General features: G+C 44.1%; 1 protein-coding gene across 2 annotated transcripts; it reads left to right on the forward strand.

Annotated features, from left to right (window-relative positions):
* Nucleotides 1-250: 250 nt before the first annotated feature.
* Nucleotides 251-16,902, forward strand: LOC146186111 (major facilitator superfamily domain-containing protein 6-like). Of its 2 annotated transcripts, none has more exons than XM_084607049.1 (6): nucleotides 251-460; nucleotides 1,178-1,310; nucleotides 2,751-3,911; nucleotides 5,325-5,555; nucleotides 10,372-10,530; nucleotides 15,994-16,902. In XM_084607049.1, the coding sequence occupies exons 2-6, from the start codon at nucleotides 1,211-1,213 to the stop codon at nucleotides 16,092-16,094; spliced, it is 1,752 nt and encodes a 583-aa protein (XP_084463175.1). In that variant the 5' UTR covers nucleotides 251-460; nucleotides 1,178-1,210; the 3' UTR covers nucleotides 16,095-16,902. The 2 variants fall into 2 exon arrangements, with proteins under 2 accessions (XP_084463175.1, XP_084463174.1); XM_084607048.1 differs by having other exon boundaries at nucleotides 252-460; nucleotides 1,168-1,310.
* Nucleotides 16,903-17,116: the final 214 nt, after the last annotated feature.

Below are 17,116 nucleotides of genomic sequence, written 5' to 3' on the forward strand. Positions count from 1 at the left end.
TCTCTGTCAAGCAAAATGAATAAAAGATACGTTTATCCAATATGTCTCTCATTGCTAAATGTACTTAAATGACTACAACAAGCTCAGGCAGGTAAATGTACCTCTCGCCACCTCTCGCTACGTATATCGTGGCATAGTTGAGCTAAAATTCTCACAAAAACGAAACTAAACCAGGTATCATCATCATCGTTTTTTTTCCAGATGCTTATCCGCTAGGAGTAGGAGCGTCGTCCGCTCGAGCGCTCAGGTCACTGCGCCGATTTTGCCGCTCCATAGCCGCTCCGACAAGCAACCCTTGCGGCCGTGTTTTGGCCGGTTCGCGCCTGCACATGTGTTGCACTCTTCGGGCCGTTGTGCGTAGCTCGGATTTCGCGCTTCTCTGAGTTTTTACAAGCAACTGATCATCTGACAGTTGTCTGAATACGCAGTCACACTTTGCAAGTAACGCAGTGCTATCCGGGTAAGCCGCACCGTTTAATGAACTACATTTTTTTTATTGACTAGATTGGTGTTGTGTTGCAACTAACCGGTGCCGCTCGTGTCTGCATATAAAAACACGTGTAAATTAGTTTCTGGCATGATTCATGCACCGCCTAGCAGCGCACCGCATGCTGCCGAATTGCTGGAAAAAAAAAATCAAAAGCTCTCATCTTCAGGTAGTCTGCATAATTGAGTTAGTTTAACTTGTCCCGAGCTGCTGTACTTCTGCATTACTCGGCGTGGCTGTTTATTTTTCGTTTGGACAATCATGTTGTGCTCCTTTCGACGATCGAGTTCAATGACGGACAAACCGGACGGACGGCAGTTCGTCCGTCATTGAATAATTAAAGTAGAGGTTTTTATGTGGAAAGGAATAATGGATATACTGATCGTGCTTCAATCACTTCAATCGACTAGTTTAGACCTATAGACTCATGCATTATGCCTTTTATTTGCACTATTTTGTTAGTTAACGTAGTGGGCTTCTTTTCATGCATGAGCTGCCCAATGTGAGGTTCTTGCGCGAACTGTCCCCATCCCAGAAAGACGTTATGAATGCACTTTTTAAAACAGTTATTGCAATCATTGGATGGATATCATTATGTTGAAAAAATGTGCATCTAGCTCTGACAGTCTGCATGATGTTTGCCCAATCTACATTATACACTATTCCCATCTGTCACCTAGGTGTAGTAAGAAGTGAGAGGGCTGACTTCCAGCGCTTGAAGCAATGGGCATCGAATCTGCGGAGGCAAAGTCCAAGCCACGTGCCTGTCATCTTAACTGGGGTCTGCTTTTCCCAAAGGCGAACTTCTTCTTTCTTTATGGAGGTAAGCGACGGAATCCGAGATAACTCTGTCGTATCGCCTCTTTTACGTGCTGAACATATATATATATCTCTCTTTGGACATGTCGAAGTGAGCGTTTTTGAGATCGCCAGAGAGCCAACGTTGTCGTTCTACTTTCGTTTATAGCTGAGAATAAAATAAATTTTGTAACGGACTGCAAAGACTATGCGCTATGGAAGAAGACAAAGTAAGTGGTGTACGCGCAGAGCCAGGTACGACTGACTGCTGTCACGGTACCTCTGATATCCTATTTTTCGCGAAGGCCTTCAGTGTAACAACTTAGTGGAGGTGCCGGGTATGTGCGTCCTTTTTGGTGATAGTGTTCAGACGTCGATAGTCAACGCAGAATGAAAGGTGCGGGCCTTTTCTTTATACAGATCTGTAAGAATTCGGCCTTGCAGGGCTCATATTGCTGTTCTGACAGTATTTCACTGAGGTATGCTAAAAGGAAGCGTTTTCTTTCTTTTAATAGTCATTATCACATGCCTTTGGACAATTCCTTTCCCCTTTAACAAGTTTTGTGTTCTTATATTTCACAAAGGGAGTGATAATGCACACTGTCAATTTCTCGCTCATCTTGCACTAGAGAAATGAAGGAGTTTTGTTCATGAAATTGTATTAACGTATTTCGAATAACGGGCACTTTTCCCAATGAGCTTCTCTCAAGTACTTTTTTCTTTAAATCTATTACTTTGCTATCTATTAGTATTCAATTTGTGCTCATTTTTAATTTACTGTTGTCAGACTTGTCTCTCATGGATTCAACTGTCAGTGGTACCTTTACTTGAATTTGTTTGACAAAATGTTCCATCTGAATGTAGTAGTGTTTCAGTCACTAGTGCTTCTGTTATTTCATTTTTCTTTGCCTTTTTTTTTTTTTCTTTTAGTCTGCTATATAAGGCTCATGGGCCTCTGTCACACGCATGGAATGCATTACCACCAAGTGAAAAATGAAGCGCTAGCACACCTATTTCATATTTAGCCTAGCCATGCTAAACTGACCATTTTGTTAGAGCTTTTCAGTGTTGACCTTGAGCCATGAGGAACTCCTTGTCTGTCATTGGGCCCCGTTTTGTGCTGCAGTCATTTTATGCATCCACATATTAATCTGCTTTGGCCATAGACGTGAATAGAGGATGGGGCAAGGAAGGAATAGCTTCCACTGTCAAGGGTGGAGAAGTGCGGATCCTGCTTCCCAAAAGACAGACTAGAAGCCATTACCACTAGTCTTGCATATCTGCTGAATGTCAGTCTTTTGAGGGCATACATGGAGCACACACTGATGCTTATTTAATTTCTTTCATTTTCTTTTTCTTCCCTTCTCTTCCCCCTTCCCTCTTTTTCCCTTTCTGAGTGCAAATAAATGTTATTATTATTATTAGGTACTTTAACTACATTGAACCTTTATCCTTTATATTTCAGCATCCGCCATCATCTTGCCTAGCATTTCGGTGTTTGGGCGTGAGTTGGGACTTGGAGCAGCATCCATAGGCTTGGTGCTGACAGTCGCTCCTTTTGTTATCTTCCTCCTCCGGCCACTTATTGCAAGCATCTCCGACAAGTTGCAGAAGGTGACACCTGTGCTAATCTCAGTCATCCTGTTGGAAGCTGTCTGTGTTTTGCTTGTCAGCTCCGTGCCTCGTCGTGAGGTCTCCAGTGAGCAAGATGCCAGGTTGAGCTTGCAGCTCAACTTGACGATGCCAAATGCAGTGGGGTCATTTGTGGGAACTGAGAGTGAGCCTTGCAGAGCCGAACTCTTAACACACTCTAGCATTTACTGTTCACTTGCATGCCCGTGCCCGCGAAGCAACCAGACTATTCAAACCGATGCCAATGGCCCATGCCAGTCTCTTCACGTGACGAGTTTACAGCCTGTGTCGGGGAACGTGACCAGTGCTTTTCATCTCTTGAGCAACGAAAGTGAACCTCTGTTAAGTTCAAGTTTCGAGTTTGGCGAAGGCATGGTGGCGTGTGACGCAAACTGTTCAGTCGAACTGCCGTCGTGCCTGAAGAGAGATGCAGAATCTGCCACTGCCGCCGAAGACATGCACCTGCTCCAATTCTGGCTCTTCCTTCTCCTCACCTGCCTTATTCGAACTGCCATCTCCAGTGCATTTTCCCTGTCTGACACTGCCTGTTTTCAGCAGCTGGGTGACCAACCTCAAGATTACGGTTTGCAGAGGCTATGGGGCACTGTTGGTTGGGGCATCATGGCTCCTCTGAGTGGGCTGCTCGTCGACTTCGTCAGCGCCTATCGGGGCTACAAGAGTGACGTCCCTGGCTTCTACATGGCTGTGGGGCTAATGGTGATGCAGTGTGCCGTCGGGTGCAGGTGGAAACTGGGACCCACAAAACGCACCAAGGGCATCCTCAGGAATGTTGGCACTCTGCTGAGGAAGCCCAAGCACTTGTGTTTCCTGCTGGACATCTTTGTGGTGGGCAGTTGCAGTAGCATCCACTGGTACTACATCTACTGGTACCTGCAGGATCTGCAGGCCAGCAAGTTGCTCATGGGGCTCACGCTGGCTACACAGAGCTTCCTGGGCGATCTGCCATTCATGTTCCTCTCTGGGTGGCTCATAGGTAGGTGGCTAACCTTTCTTACCTGTGTGAAGGAATTTCTTAATTGACAAAGTGCAGAAGCAGAATTGTGTCTGACTTCTTACCGTTACGTATTTGCTATTACTACAGTTACCGCTATTAGGGCTTGTGCAGGTATCTTTATATATTGGTTTGAAACTCCAGCACATTTGGGTCAATGGTATGTTGTATCATTTTTTTTATGGTGAAATACTTTTCCAAATAAGCCTCCTGAAAAGACCCCTTGACGTCCACAACACACATGCATAAAGGAAGCATTGCAGTTACTGAAGTTATGTGCACTAAGATATGTCTGCCATGATAAACAAAAAAAAAGTGAACTACGAAGCACATAACATTTTGCACCAGCCTAGTGTACACCAGACAATTTGAGGGTGTGTGTCCGTGTGTCCAAATCTGACATGCCTTGACTGTCGCTAAGCAGACTGGCGTTTTTGATCGAAGCTGCCGTAGCGTTGTCATCATTTTCAAGCTGGCTGGCGATATTGCACCTCATGTGTGTTCTGAGTGTCAGAACCAAACAACGCACGACAAGCATCCTAACACACGCTGTATGACTCTTTGCTAACTAAAAAATGACTTGAGCTAGCGGGTTAGTTTCTATACTGTGGCCAGATACAACGCACACCTAAAACATCCTTTCCCATCATGTCTTTTTTTTTTTCTTTTTTATGAAGGCCTACAAACTCGTGAAGATCAGGTATTCATTGAATACTTTCATTCCTTAATGCAAGCAGCTCATAGCATAGTTTGCAAGAGGCTAGAAATGGTTATCTTGCACTACCAGGAACTAAAGCTTGGAACACGCGCAGGATGTGATACTGTCAGCCAGAACTATAAAGCCCTTTGTAGCCAGGCAAAGATTTCGGAGCCATAGTGGCGACCTTTCAAACGTCTAATCGATCAAGCAGCAGCCAAGGCACATTGGAGTTGAACACAAATCCTCGGACTATCGAGCCGATGCTAGACTGTGCTGTCTGTATACGGAAAACCACGCACTCTGCTGTTCGCTTTTCTTTTCAGTGTTGTAGTACATTAGACATTTGTCATAATACACGAGTATATGCTTCCTTACCAGGTATTGTTTGGACAGATTTTATGGCACAAGTTCTTTATTGAGCAGAAGTGTGCTAGACTGCTGTTAATGACTACTTACTAATTAGGTCTACTTGTTGGCATATGGGGGCAGCATGTGCAGGCATATTTGCCTGTTGAGGTAACGTTTATAGGATGGCAGGGTGTAATAGTGTGCAATCCGTAATGTGGCCATGTAGATTCCCAGGTTTTGTACCAACATATAACTTTAGCCAGGCGTTGTGCCTAGTTGTGCCAAGCTTGAATTATGCTTTGGGGGCTGCATTGTTCTGTATACTGTCATTGGGTACCTTCTTCCAGGCAAGCTGCAGCACATCAATGTGGTGCGTCTGGCTTTTATCGGCTTCTTCATCAAGTTCTTGGGCTACTCTTTCATGCACAACCCCTGGTGGGCCATTGCCATTGAGCTCCTGCAAGGACCCACATACGGCTCTTTCTATGTCGCCATGACCTCGTATGCCCGCAGCATCTCTGTGCCTGGAACAGAGGCCACCTTCCTCAGCGTCATTCAGGGTGTCTTCGATTGTCTTGGTGAGGCTAGAGTTTAGAACAGAACCTCTATTTGTGACTGTGTGCTCCTGTTTGCTGGATATCTGTAAAAGCTAGTTGTTCATATCTAGCAATGGACTCATTGACCCTTTGAGTTGAAAAAAACTTTCCCAGATGGTCAAATTGCTTTATTGCGGATTTTGAAAATTCAACATGAGTAAAGTCAAGGAAAAGTTGTAGAAAAATATTAGGAACCGTATTTTGGAGTCAACGTTGCTCCACACTGCAAACTCGGGAACCTCAGGAAACCACAAGGAGAGCAGGAATACCTTGTGAGTGGGGATGATAAACAAGCTAACAGCAGCCCCAATAAAGATGGAAATCGGTTTCTGTGGCCCCTGCACCTGGAGTGGCCATAAAGATAAAAATCAAGTTTTGGGCGCCTCCATTGAAATCAGGGAGGGGAAGGGGGAATATCCGAAACCATGCAAGGGCATTGCTGCTGGGAATCACTTCTGTTTAGCTTTGCAAGAAGGCAGCACAATAAATTTCAAGCTCTTCTTGTAAGTCCTAGGAGGTGGCAGCACCTCCCAATTAACATGCATCGTCATTAGGGCGTGAAATTTCAAATACAGCAAAAAATTGCGGCCGATTTGTATAGTTAATTAAATGCGAAGTATGTGCGTAGCACTGCTTATCCCTGCTATACCTTTTCATTGCTTTCAGTCGCGCAGCCCCTTGTCCTGGAGTTTCTACTGCACATTTGTTTCTCTTCGCTTCGGCATCCGTTTCACGGCGATGCTGAGTGTCTTGATCAGTTTCCTGGGCACGCTGGACACATTTCCTCATTCTTTGTGCATCTAGGTTCTTGCACTGTTTAGCTGCAATATCACAATCAGTAGACTCACGATCCCGCTGCCTTCGTAACCGTTGTACTTCAGCACGTCGAGCACGGCGAACCTGCGCCGCAGTGCCATTGCGATGGGAAGCAATCAGCTTTCCTTACACTATCTTCAGAAATGAGTGAAAACAGGCACAATGTACCCCTTTTCAATACACTGCTGTGCGGCCGAAAGGTCTGTGGTGAGATCATAGGGGGAGAGAAAGAGAGAAAGAAACACGCTTGAAGGCGAGTGCCAGTTAAGGCACGGAGGTGAGCACAAGCTGCTTCACGACGCGGCGAGCAGCTCGGAGCCGAGATCCAGGGAGCACCATGCATTAACGTCTTCTGTCTGTGAATGCTGAGGAGTGACTGATGCGAGAGGATAGATGCCGAAGTTGAGGACGCGCGAGCGACACACGACTGCTCACTCCGGAGTTACACACGCTTGTTGCAACGCTGCCCAGTGACAGCTGCCACGTCCGCAACAGACACATCCCTCTCTCACTGGCTTACTCTCTCACTGGGTGCATCTATGCGGCCGCTCCAATCTCTCGGTGGTAAATCGCGTGAAGCGGGCGTCGCCACTTTCGCTTACTCCACTTCAAGTTCATGGAGAGATGGACAGAGAGAGAGAGCTGTGCGGCCACTCACTGAGCTGCGCGATTCTCTTTCTCCACTTCAAGTTCACGGAAAGAGAGAGAATGAGTGGCTTCGGACAGGCATCGGCGAAATCCATGATTGCGGCTAGTAGTGCTACGCACTAAAAAACCTTGTGGGATGGAAAACCGCCATCATACATTTACGACAAAAACCCTCAAAAGGTTAAAGCACTCAGCATAGTTTCAGTAGGAGCTCTTGATTATTACCAGTTGCGAAACTTTGTATAGATCCCATGTATTAAAAAATGGCGCTTTTGATTGGTCAAAATGCGCATGCTTAAATATAGTGGCGGTGTCGTGGCCATTATAGGAAACTGTGTCTAAGTTGCAAACTTTGACGTTGTTGGTAAAGGTACAGTATACCCTCGAAAATGAAATAAACTGAAGAGTTGCAATAGCGAAAATTCTGAGACATAACAGCCGTGGAGTTAATCCAGATGGAAAAAAAGAAAGAAAAAAAGTGATTTCCAGAAGGTGACGACGGCAGTAGCAGAAAGCTTTCGTTGAGCGCCTTTGGATGGCACAACAATTCATAAACACCTGAAAAATGCAGATTAAAACTATTGACTCTTTGAAGTGGAGTTTCCCAACTGGCATGATCCAAAAGCTCTGGTTTCAATGACACAGTGAAGGTCACAGTGACACTAAGTGTGAGGACATTAAAAGCAACACTAATACCCCAGTCACACGGGCAAGTTTAGTGACACTTCCACGAAGTGCACTTACATAGGAAGAGTGACACTTTCGGTGCTCGCTGTCACACGGCAAAATAAAGTGTCATTTTGAAATGACGGCAGTGCCGATGCGGATGCTGCAGCCCTATGTGTAAAATAATTAGTTTTCACGAAAATACCTTAAAGTTCAATTTTATTGCAAGCACAATGACCCCAAGCTAATATTCAGTTTATTTGTGCATTTGAGTACATGTATTTGACTAAAAAAACATCGCGATGTCGCACGAGCATGTTAGCTTGACCCTGCTTTTCGCTAACGTGCATGGTTATCTCTTAACATGCAAAACCGACCTCGTTTATAGTTACGCGCTTGCTAACCGCGGTTATAGCGAACGTAGCTTTGCGAGCGATTTGCATCGTTATCCGAGAAAATGCCGGTAGCGACGTATACATATGGAGCTGAGTCACCGGTGTAATCTAGCTGGTATATGATTCAGAGCAGCATGCATTTTTCACACGAAATCATGTACGACGGCGCTTCTATGCAGCCGAAAATGTTCAGCGGCGCAGCACCCACGCACGGCAGCATCGTCACGTCTTCACAGTGTTTGCTTGGCGTGTAGCTGTAACACAGCGTCGAAAAATGTCCAGTTTCCGCAGCATCACGAAAGTAGGCAAGAAGTTCGCAGCGTTCACAGCACCGGATGCTACTAGCTTTCCGCAGCAATGCCGCCTGTGAGCGCCCGTGAACGGCAGAGCGCGCGGGGCAAGTAGCGCTTGGCCGTGCGCTCCTCCGTGGTCGTCGCTAGGCTTATAGTTTGTTTCGCATCAAAGTATCAGTGGGCGGCGCTTTCGTATGGCCAGCTTAATAGGATATATGGCTCACTCCTGGCACTGCCTTATTGTCAACCTTGCTGTCTGTTCATAATAAGTGACAGGTGCAATTCAAATCGACGACTTAGATAGCGTATACGTGTACTGCAAGGGTGAGCTGCGCCGCGCTGCCGGCGACGATGGCTATGAAGCTGTGAGCACAAATTTGCTTGTGTCGCAGTTACTTCAGGAATCATTATTTAGGGGGAAAACAAATTCTCGCACACTTTTCTGACGTCGGTGACAGCGGGGCAGGATGCGCCAGGAAAAGCGGTAGTGTCTCCAGCCGGCGCTTGAGCGAAATGCTGCCTGTCAAGCGACGGCTTTCTAGAGATTGGATTACAAATAACTCCAACTTCGTTGATGCAGCTTGAGATACCGCATACCATGCATATCCACGGCCGCTCAATGCCATATCAGCAGACGAACGCCTTCGCCTTAGCGCGAGCACTGAGAGCGAGGGTAACTATTCAAGTATGCGCATGGTTCTTAGTGGTGACAGCTTAAATCTCTTGCCTAATAATTGAAACACTCATAAAATTAAAATAAACATCTCAAAACGTTGTAATTTTCTAAAATGTATGAGATATGTCAGCGCCCTGCTGTAAAGACTACACACTCGCCTGCCGGAGAAAGTGTAGTGAGTTCGCCAAACTCACTTCACGCCGAGTGTGTTCGGCAGCGAGTGTCATTAAAGTTCATCGTGTGACACGATGCGAATGACACTAAAGGCGAGTGCACTCATTGAAAGTGACACTAAACTGGCTTGTCTGACCGGGGTATAACTCTGTGTAATGAGTGTGAAAGTGATCCTGGCACTTTTTAACCTACTGTTTTGTTAGCTGGATTCTTTTGAAAGTGTCCACTGAATTTTTCACTGCGTAAGACTGCTCTAATAACATACCTCATAAGAAAGAGGGAAGCACTGTTGCTTTCAAGCTGTGCATAGATGGGCAATCTTAAGGCTTGGTGATTACAGCGCTTTGTTAGCATACGGTTCCTCATCACGTCTTGCTTCTACCATAACTAAAATTTCACCCTTGAAGATGAGCTTCCCATATTGTTTTCCCAGTGTGAATTGTTAGCAGAATTTATAGTATATGTACGAAACCTTTGCTGGCAGTAAGATTTGCTCTTGCAACGCAGGTTTATTTTTGTACGGTAGTAATGGAAAATTAAATGATTGCAATGTACCAAAACAAGTTAATGTGATATATGTGTAGTGTTGTTGGTAGTTGCTGGAGGACTCCTTATCTTCATCCTTTTGCCTAAGGTATGTTTGGTATTACTGCCACTAATTATCATCAAAACCAAACTGTAACACCAATTGCTCTTCATTTTGGGTTTTGATTTCTGTTCTCTAATGTTCATTGCGACTGAAAAAAGAAAATGCACTCTTTAGTTTTTGTGAGCCCCTGATTTGTGATCAAACTCTCTCAAAGGCTCAGCACTACAACTTCATAGGGCCCCTATAAGAAATGAACTAGTATAGAAAAACCCTGTATTTTTCCTTGCACATCTTGCATCATAGGCCAAGCAGAGACGTTTTCTTGGTGTTCTTTTTATTTCTGTTTACTTCATGAGCCAATTGTTGTTGACATCAAACTCACTTGAAATGTAAGTAATAGTGTGAAATATTTCAAGTGATGGTAAATAACTTAGTTGTGAAGGGTGAATCAGCTGAAATTTGGTAGATCATACTGTGCTTTGCGTAAAGGTGTAATGCTCGCATGCATCATGATTTTCTACGGTCCTCATTTAACTTTCAGGCATAGCAGCGGGCTCCTGTCTTGCTGGTCTTGGGCTTAGTGCTTTTGGTGCCAGAAAAACATACTTCATTGCCAGTTTTGTGCCACTGATATGGCTGGTCCTGACAGTAATCATTCATCAGCTCATCACACGGTGTGACAGCAGTGAGGATAACAAAGGTGAGCCATCCTTTTCTTCCTCTCAAGATGGGAAAGTGACCAGCTAATATCCCATGTGGCGAAATTCCCAGCCACCACACTAGAGAAGCAAAAGTGATCGTATGCCTTGAAATCTGCTGTGCACATATGCCCGGGTCATCCGTAGTGCTATATAGAGTTGAAACACTAAAATTTTCACTTTTATTCTTGGGAGTGGATGGTTAAGGTGTGTTTCTGAAGTCTACGCAAAATGTTACGGGAAAACTGTCTTTTACTACTGCTTCCAGTTCCAACTTCCCCTGCTTGTTTGCTTCATCACAGTCGTTGTGTTAATGTCACTTGTTCGACAAATTTGGTTTGGGGTTTAGCGTCCCAAAGTGACTCAGGCTATGAGAGACACTGTAGTGGAGAGCTCTAGGAATTTCGACCAGCTGTGGTTCTTTAATGTGCACTGACATCGCACAGCACTCAAGCACATTGCTTTTCGCCTCCATTGAAGAGCGACATTCTGCAAATTTGTTTTGCAACACTGATAACAGTACTGCATATTTGCAACCCAACGCATTGTTGACTCTACTCGGTTTCATGGCTTGTTCTCGTGCGAAATATGACATGAGGAGCCAAAATAAAAATAAGAAGAGGCTTTCTACGAGTACAGTATGCTTTTCTTTGAGATGTGTTGTGCACATATACGTGGCATATATATATGAGTTGTTTGGAAGCTCATTGATAGCATTTATCACTCGGAGAAAAATGCATTTGTACAGGCTTTGTAGCACTTCATGATGAAGCAAAAACGAACATTTTGCGATTGATGCATTAAACTCATTCAGGTACGCCAGAAACCAACTCCGACTCGTACCTGCACAGTCCAACCAATGGCAGCATATCAGCCATGATAGTACGTGCTTATTTTTGGGGAATTGTATATTTACGCACTCCCATCACGCACATATTATATCACAGTGATACCAGAGTGATATCAGAGAGGTCTCAGCACAAATAAACTCACTGCAAGCATGTGCGGCGATTGCTAAGGAACAGATGAGCGACGTAACAAAAGCGGAACTTGAAGCACCTAGCAGACAGTTTCCCCACGATTGTTTGCATTTCGTTCTCCCAGCCAGTACTTGGCCACAAATAAAATGGTTAACATTTCATTTCACCCTTCTGTTGAGGTCTAGCTCCTTAGCCACCGCATATGTGCTTTGTGTTGTAATGGAATGTGACGAGGAAAAGTATGTTTTGTTTCCAAGAAAAATTTCATGAAGAAATTGTTGGAAGACTGATGAAGGTGCCATTATTATGATGGAAGGCCATAAATGAGCTTTCTGCTGTTTTGGACCCTTGGGAAAAGGTCAAAGGCTATTTGTGCCGTGAAATGTGATAAATAAATCTTATATTTGTTTGTGACACACACTAAATTCTATTTGCTTGTGGCACACAAAAAAACCACACTAAGGAGTTGGCAGCCCTGCTTGAAATGGCCAGTATGACTGGTGCATGAAGCTTGTTGTACGGAGAAATTTCAGTGTTGAAAAGTAAACATACAGTCCATATTAATTTTGCCTAATGGTCAAACCAAAACTAGCTGACACAAGCAGTAAGTGCCATAGTATCTGGAATAGGCTCTATCAATGTGCTTTTGTTCGCCGAAGTTTTCTGTTTAGCTGCAAAAGTGTTGGCAGGAAATGGCAGAGCTGGGAGTGGGATGGCAAAATAGACAGAGGATACTGAAATTTCGTCCCGTACCGCCTGTTGGCCTTGCATGGCAGCCAAAAAAAGTCAGCTGCATTTTTTATAGGCACACCTTGAAGGTCCCATCTCTGCAGACTAGTGAAACATCTGCAGTCTGCGTAAAAACACCAGTCTATTCCAAATCAATGAAAGGCCTTAGAAAAGGCACAACTGCAGCTGCACAGCAGGGCACGCAGTTGAGTCTCACGAGCGCGCAATGCTAGAATTACAAAAGAAGGAGAGTCAGCACTTCAACGTGGCAAGATGAAACACGCTACAGTGTGAATGGGGTGGTGTGACGTTGTAAAAGGGCTCGAAACAGTGCAAGAAACAAGGCTTTCCATGTGGTAGCAACTCGCGCAGAATAATACCTAATCCACCACGGGATATACTGCTTTTGTCTTCTGTCTTCGTCGTGGTAAATTAGTGCTCCTCGCTGCCTGTGTATCTCAGGGCCGCTTGAGCTGTTTGCACACAGTGAAAGCGTGCCCCAGCAGAGCTCCAGTCCTTGGCTTTCTCCACCTTGGTCAAGTCTCACTGCTGCGTTGGCCTCATGTCACGAACTGCAATAATCAGTTTGCACGTGCGCAGTTGCGCTGCTTTTGCACGCATCAAGACTGAGGTAAAAGAGGACTCATAATTTAAAAGGCTGGAAGATGGTGGAAGAGGTTCTATGAATGGAGATAAAGAAGTAAACACACGAGACGGCAGCACAGGAAAAAAATATAAATCTAATTTAACAATGAATAAAAAACAACACACACAAGCAAGAAAAAGCAGAGAAACACGCGCAATGAACAGGAGAATAATCTACACAAGAAAAGGAAAGGTGCACTCATGTGTTCGTGTCCGGGGTGGTGGCGCGTCCGGCGGAGTGGTCCGTTTGGGCGTCAGTGGAGGCGGGGGCTCTGGATGCATCCCAGATCGACGAGTCGGGTCAGTGGCCGCTCTACAGCAGGTCTTTGCGCTGTAGCCTGAGTCCAACAGTTACATGTCATATACGCATACTCAGTTGGCCAGAGCAGCGTCTGGTGGATACGTCGGTCACCTCACTAGTGGCCACATCATCACAGCTGCTAGGAAGGTTAGAGTCCAGCTGCGCCTAACTCATGTAGCTCAGACAGATGCGTCTGGAGTCAGGATCGGGTCAATCCAAGTCTGGAATCCCGGACGTCTGTGGCGGAAGCCCAAGCCTGGTCACTCGGGTCACCAGCAGAATCTTGTACCATCGAGGGCGATATCCGGGTCTGCAATCCCGGATGCCTGTGGCGGAAGCCCAAGCCTGGCCACTTGGGACGCCGGCAGACAGGCGTAGCCCAGAGGCTTCTGTCCCTGACTGCCCTCGTCCGTGTCCTCGTCCTGATTCCCTGCTTTCCCTGTGCTCTCGTGTCCGTCTGCCGCTTGCTCCTCACAGATGGGTAGGGGCCCCACAACTTGAATATGCAGAAAATTTTGTAGACTGCAGTTGACCACAGAAATAGGAAAGCAGAAACACCTAAAATCAGTGACAGTATGATGCCGTGTACAGAACAGTATCATGCTTGTGTTTTGACTAAAAAAAAAAATGTAGGACCAGTATAACTACAGTTGTGCCTCAAATTCAACAAGACCGCTTATGATGGGATTCAAATATAGTTCTCCCACCTGGCATGTGGAATCAGATAAAAGAATTTAAAATAAAAGAGTTGAGACTTCTATGTTTTCTTACATTGTATGGATTTTGCGCATTCTCACATTATACTAGTGTAACTTTTTGTATGCTCTATCTGGCAAAAAAATATTATTCAAAACTATCCCACTCGTTGCCGCTTTCCTCTACATCTGAGCCATATCAAACACGAAAAAACCTTTTGGTTGCACCTCATCACAGAAAAACAGGAGGAACTGCTTATGCCAATTCTTTAATGCTCATTCTTTGTCAAAAATATACGGGTTTTGCTTCTATGCCCCGTAACTGGGCTCGTTGCACATCTCCAGCATTCGAAATCTCATAGATGACAAATTCCCACTCTTCTCTAGCTTACTTATATTATTCCAATATTGCTCTCAGGAGCTTTGTTACAGGGCTTAGAAGTGAACCCCGTGGGCCACACATTTTTGACAAAGACTCTACGTGGAATGTGCCATGGGTGCATGGCATAAATAATCCACATTCTCACTCTTAGCATTTCTGGTGACTGAGCGCCACTTTAGCTGAACATATCATAGCATAAGAAGAGCTGGAGTTTGTCCACAATCCATAGAGGTGCATAGCTGTTGACAAGCAGTAATTTCAGGAATTTCAGGTGCCTGTTACAGAGAAGTTGTAGGTTTATGTACATTTGTACAGTTCAGGAGGTAGAAGTGGACATTTGAAAAGGAAACCCAGTCGGCAATTTTTTTAGAAAAAAGAATGGAGAGCAACAGTTCAGTGTTATGACAAGAGTCCACAGAAAGCGAGCCTCAAAACCGTGACCTTGCACCATACATTAACTGAAATCGCCAGGAGTTGTTTTCAGTCAAAAGATCATTTTTTATAGCCTATAGAAAGTCTAACATGGCCTATACGCATACCCTTATTCCCATAGCACCGCCATTACACAGGCACTTGTGACCCCGATCAAGTTGATTAGGATAAAACTGCCAGGGACAGTGCTGATATCGGTTATTTCAGCAGCAGTAAAATGTGATTCATGTTCATATCATTGCAGTTTTTGCACTGAAATCGGGATTTTTGATCGAGACTGTTGTATCAGAAAACGTGCAAATATACAAGCTAACAAGAAGACCAACTGTTTGCCATGAAAAATTTTATCAGCTGCTTCTCGTTGTCTTTTACAAATACATTTGGTTACAACAGGTACGATTCGGAATAATGACTGGAATAACTTTAATAGCGAGATTGTTACCCAGAGTGCTTTACTGCTGTTTGAAAAATGCTTTCAAATGTTTTGCATTTTATGAATTTGAGGTTGCGTTACATGTGCGTATGTTTGATACGTACCCAGTCTGCAAAGATGTAATGTTACCACAGTACATAAAAAGAAAACGAAAAATGTGTTCATGTAGTGCCGATCAGAATAAAGGGATAGAAAGTGCCCGTGCCCTTTAGAGTACACTTTGTTTAGTAGCTTACTGTACATGTATAAGTCATTGATAATTATGCAAAATTTTTACAATGCAAACTGCATTGTAAAAAGTAATACTCTAGATGCCTTTCTTGAAAGCCTCAAAACATACTTTGAACAAAACGCGCCTATATAAAAGTCCCTCTGCATAATCTGTTTCTCTTTGTTTCTTTTGCTGTATTATATATGACGTTCTGATTTACATCCACTGTATTTGCTTGGATTTTTGTGTCGGACTTTTGTAGTTGTTGAAATGTACTCCTTTTTTTTTTTTGTCAATTTTATTTATTTCCACTCCTGTAATAGCCTGCTAGGCTGATAGTATTAATAAAGGTTTGGTTTGTGGGGTTTAACGTCCCAAAGCAACTCAGGCTATGAGAGACGCGGTATTAATAAATGAAATGAATGAATGAATGAACATGCCTGATACACAATGGGTTGTCTCAAAACTGTCCATGTATAATATAGAAACTTGTGTCGCAGATATAGTCAGTACATGGGCCGCAGCATAGAAATATTTAACCAGGCTGAAATAGATGCAAAGAAAGAGTGACATATCTAGGAATAGTGCTTTTTTTTCATGCAAGCATTTTCTGCATTGCTTTGTGTATGGCATCATTTTTTTTTTTTTTTTTTTCAGCAACCTTCGAAGAGCCATTGGAATCTGCTCAGCCTTTTGTGTCAAGTAAAAGCGGCAAAAGACCCAACCCAGAGCATGAAACAGCTACGGAACAACTGTGAACAAAGCAGCAGTTGCATAGGCCAACGGGTCAAGCAATTGGCACTTTCCCTTTGTGAACGTGTCACACCATTCACATCTTCACCTATTCTTGCATTGCCACCACATTTCATCCAGCTTTTATTCAAGTTGGACTTGTTTACCAATTTTACACATTTATTGTTCGTTGTTTTAGTATAAAGTTAATATGGCATGCCTACAAACATGTTTATGCATGTTACCTTTTATGGAGTGTAAATATGCTGTAACTGCATTTAAAGGCTTCTTTGAAAGCACATACTTATTCTATAAATATATTTGTTTCCTTTTGTGAAAAAGGCTAAGAAGTTCATTTCATGACTATCACATGAACATATTAACCAGTAAATCAATTTTAATGGGGGCCCTTCAGGCAAGCGTGTGGTCTTTATTCTTTCTTTACATAGTATGAGACATTGTGGTGCCTAAGCACCCAAAGAGATGGGTAAAATCGTAATATTTAATATCTTAATCAACTGTGGAAATGCTAATTTCAAGCATTTGAACACACAGTAGCGGTTTTTGGCTGCAGAAATGCGATGGCAACCAGACTGAGCACTCCCTTCTTCATTGGGCATCCAGTTTGAACCTATAGCTCCTTTGTGCTCGAGGAGTGCTGCAAGCTTTTCCCAGCGGCAATAAATCTAAAGTGGAAGTGAGTAAAAATTATATAAATAAAATGCCAGTGGCTGCATTTCACATTTAGCTTCAAATTTTTACGGAGGTGACCACTGCACCCTGCTCACTTCGCCAAGAAGTAGCAACGAAAAAAAAAAAGATAGGTCGACACACCTCAGCTGAAAATGTGAAAAGAAAGGCCAATCGTTGAGCGAGCTTGTGGAAGCTGGAGTGCCCTCCAATCCTACCAATGAAGAAGAAGCATTGCAGGAGCTTCCTTTGTTGCATTTGTCACCCCATGCCCTGCGAACAGCGTCTATGTGGAAAGACGACTCCATCAAAATGTGTGGTGGGGCCTCCCCTGGCAAAGCAACAATGACACTCAAGC

Source organism: Amblyomma maculatum, chromosome 6 (assembly GCF_055883805.1).
Source record: "Amblyomma maculatum isolate TAMU_Amacu chromosome 6, ASM5588380v1, whole genome shotgun sequence".
NCBI lineage: Eukaryota > Metazoa > Arthropoda > Arachnida > Ixodida > Ixodidae > Amblyomma > Amblyomma maculatum.

Excerpts from the sequence above, each read along its gene's own strand:
- LOC146186111 (XM_084607049.1), top strand. The coding sequence starts at position 1,211 with ATGGGCATCGAATCTGCGGAGGCAAAGTCCAAGCCACGTGCCTGTCAT. Across the intron at positions 3,912-5,324 it reads CCTCTCTGGGTGGCTCATAG|GCAAGCTGCAGCACATCAAT; the intron begins GTAGGTGGCTAA and ends ACCTTCTTCCAG. Across the intron at positions 5,556-10,371 it reads GGGTGTCTTCGATTGTCTTG|GCATAGCAGCGGGCTCCTGT; the intron begins GTGAGGCTAGAG and ends TTTAACTTTCAG.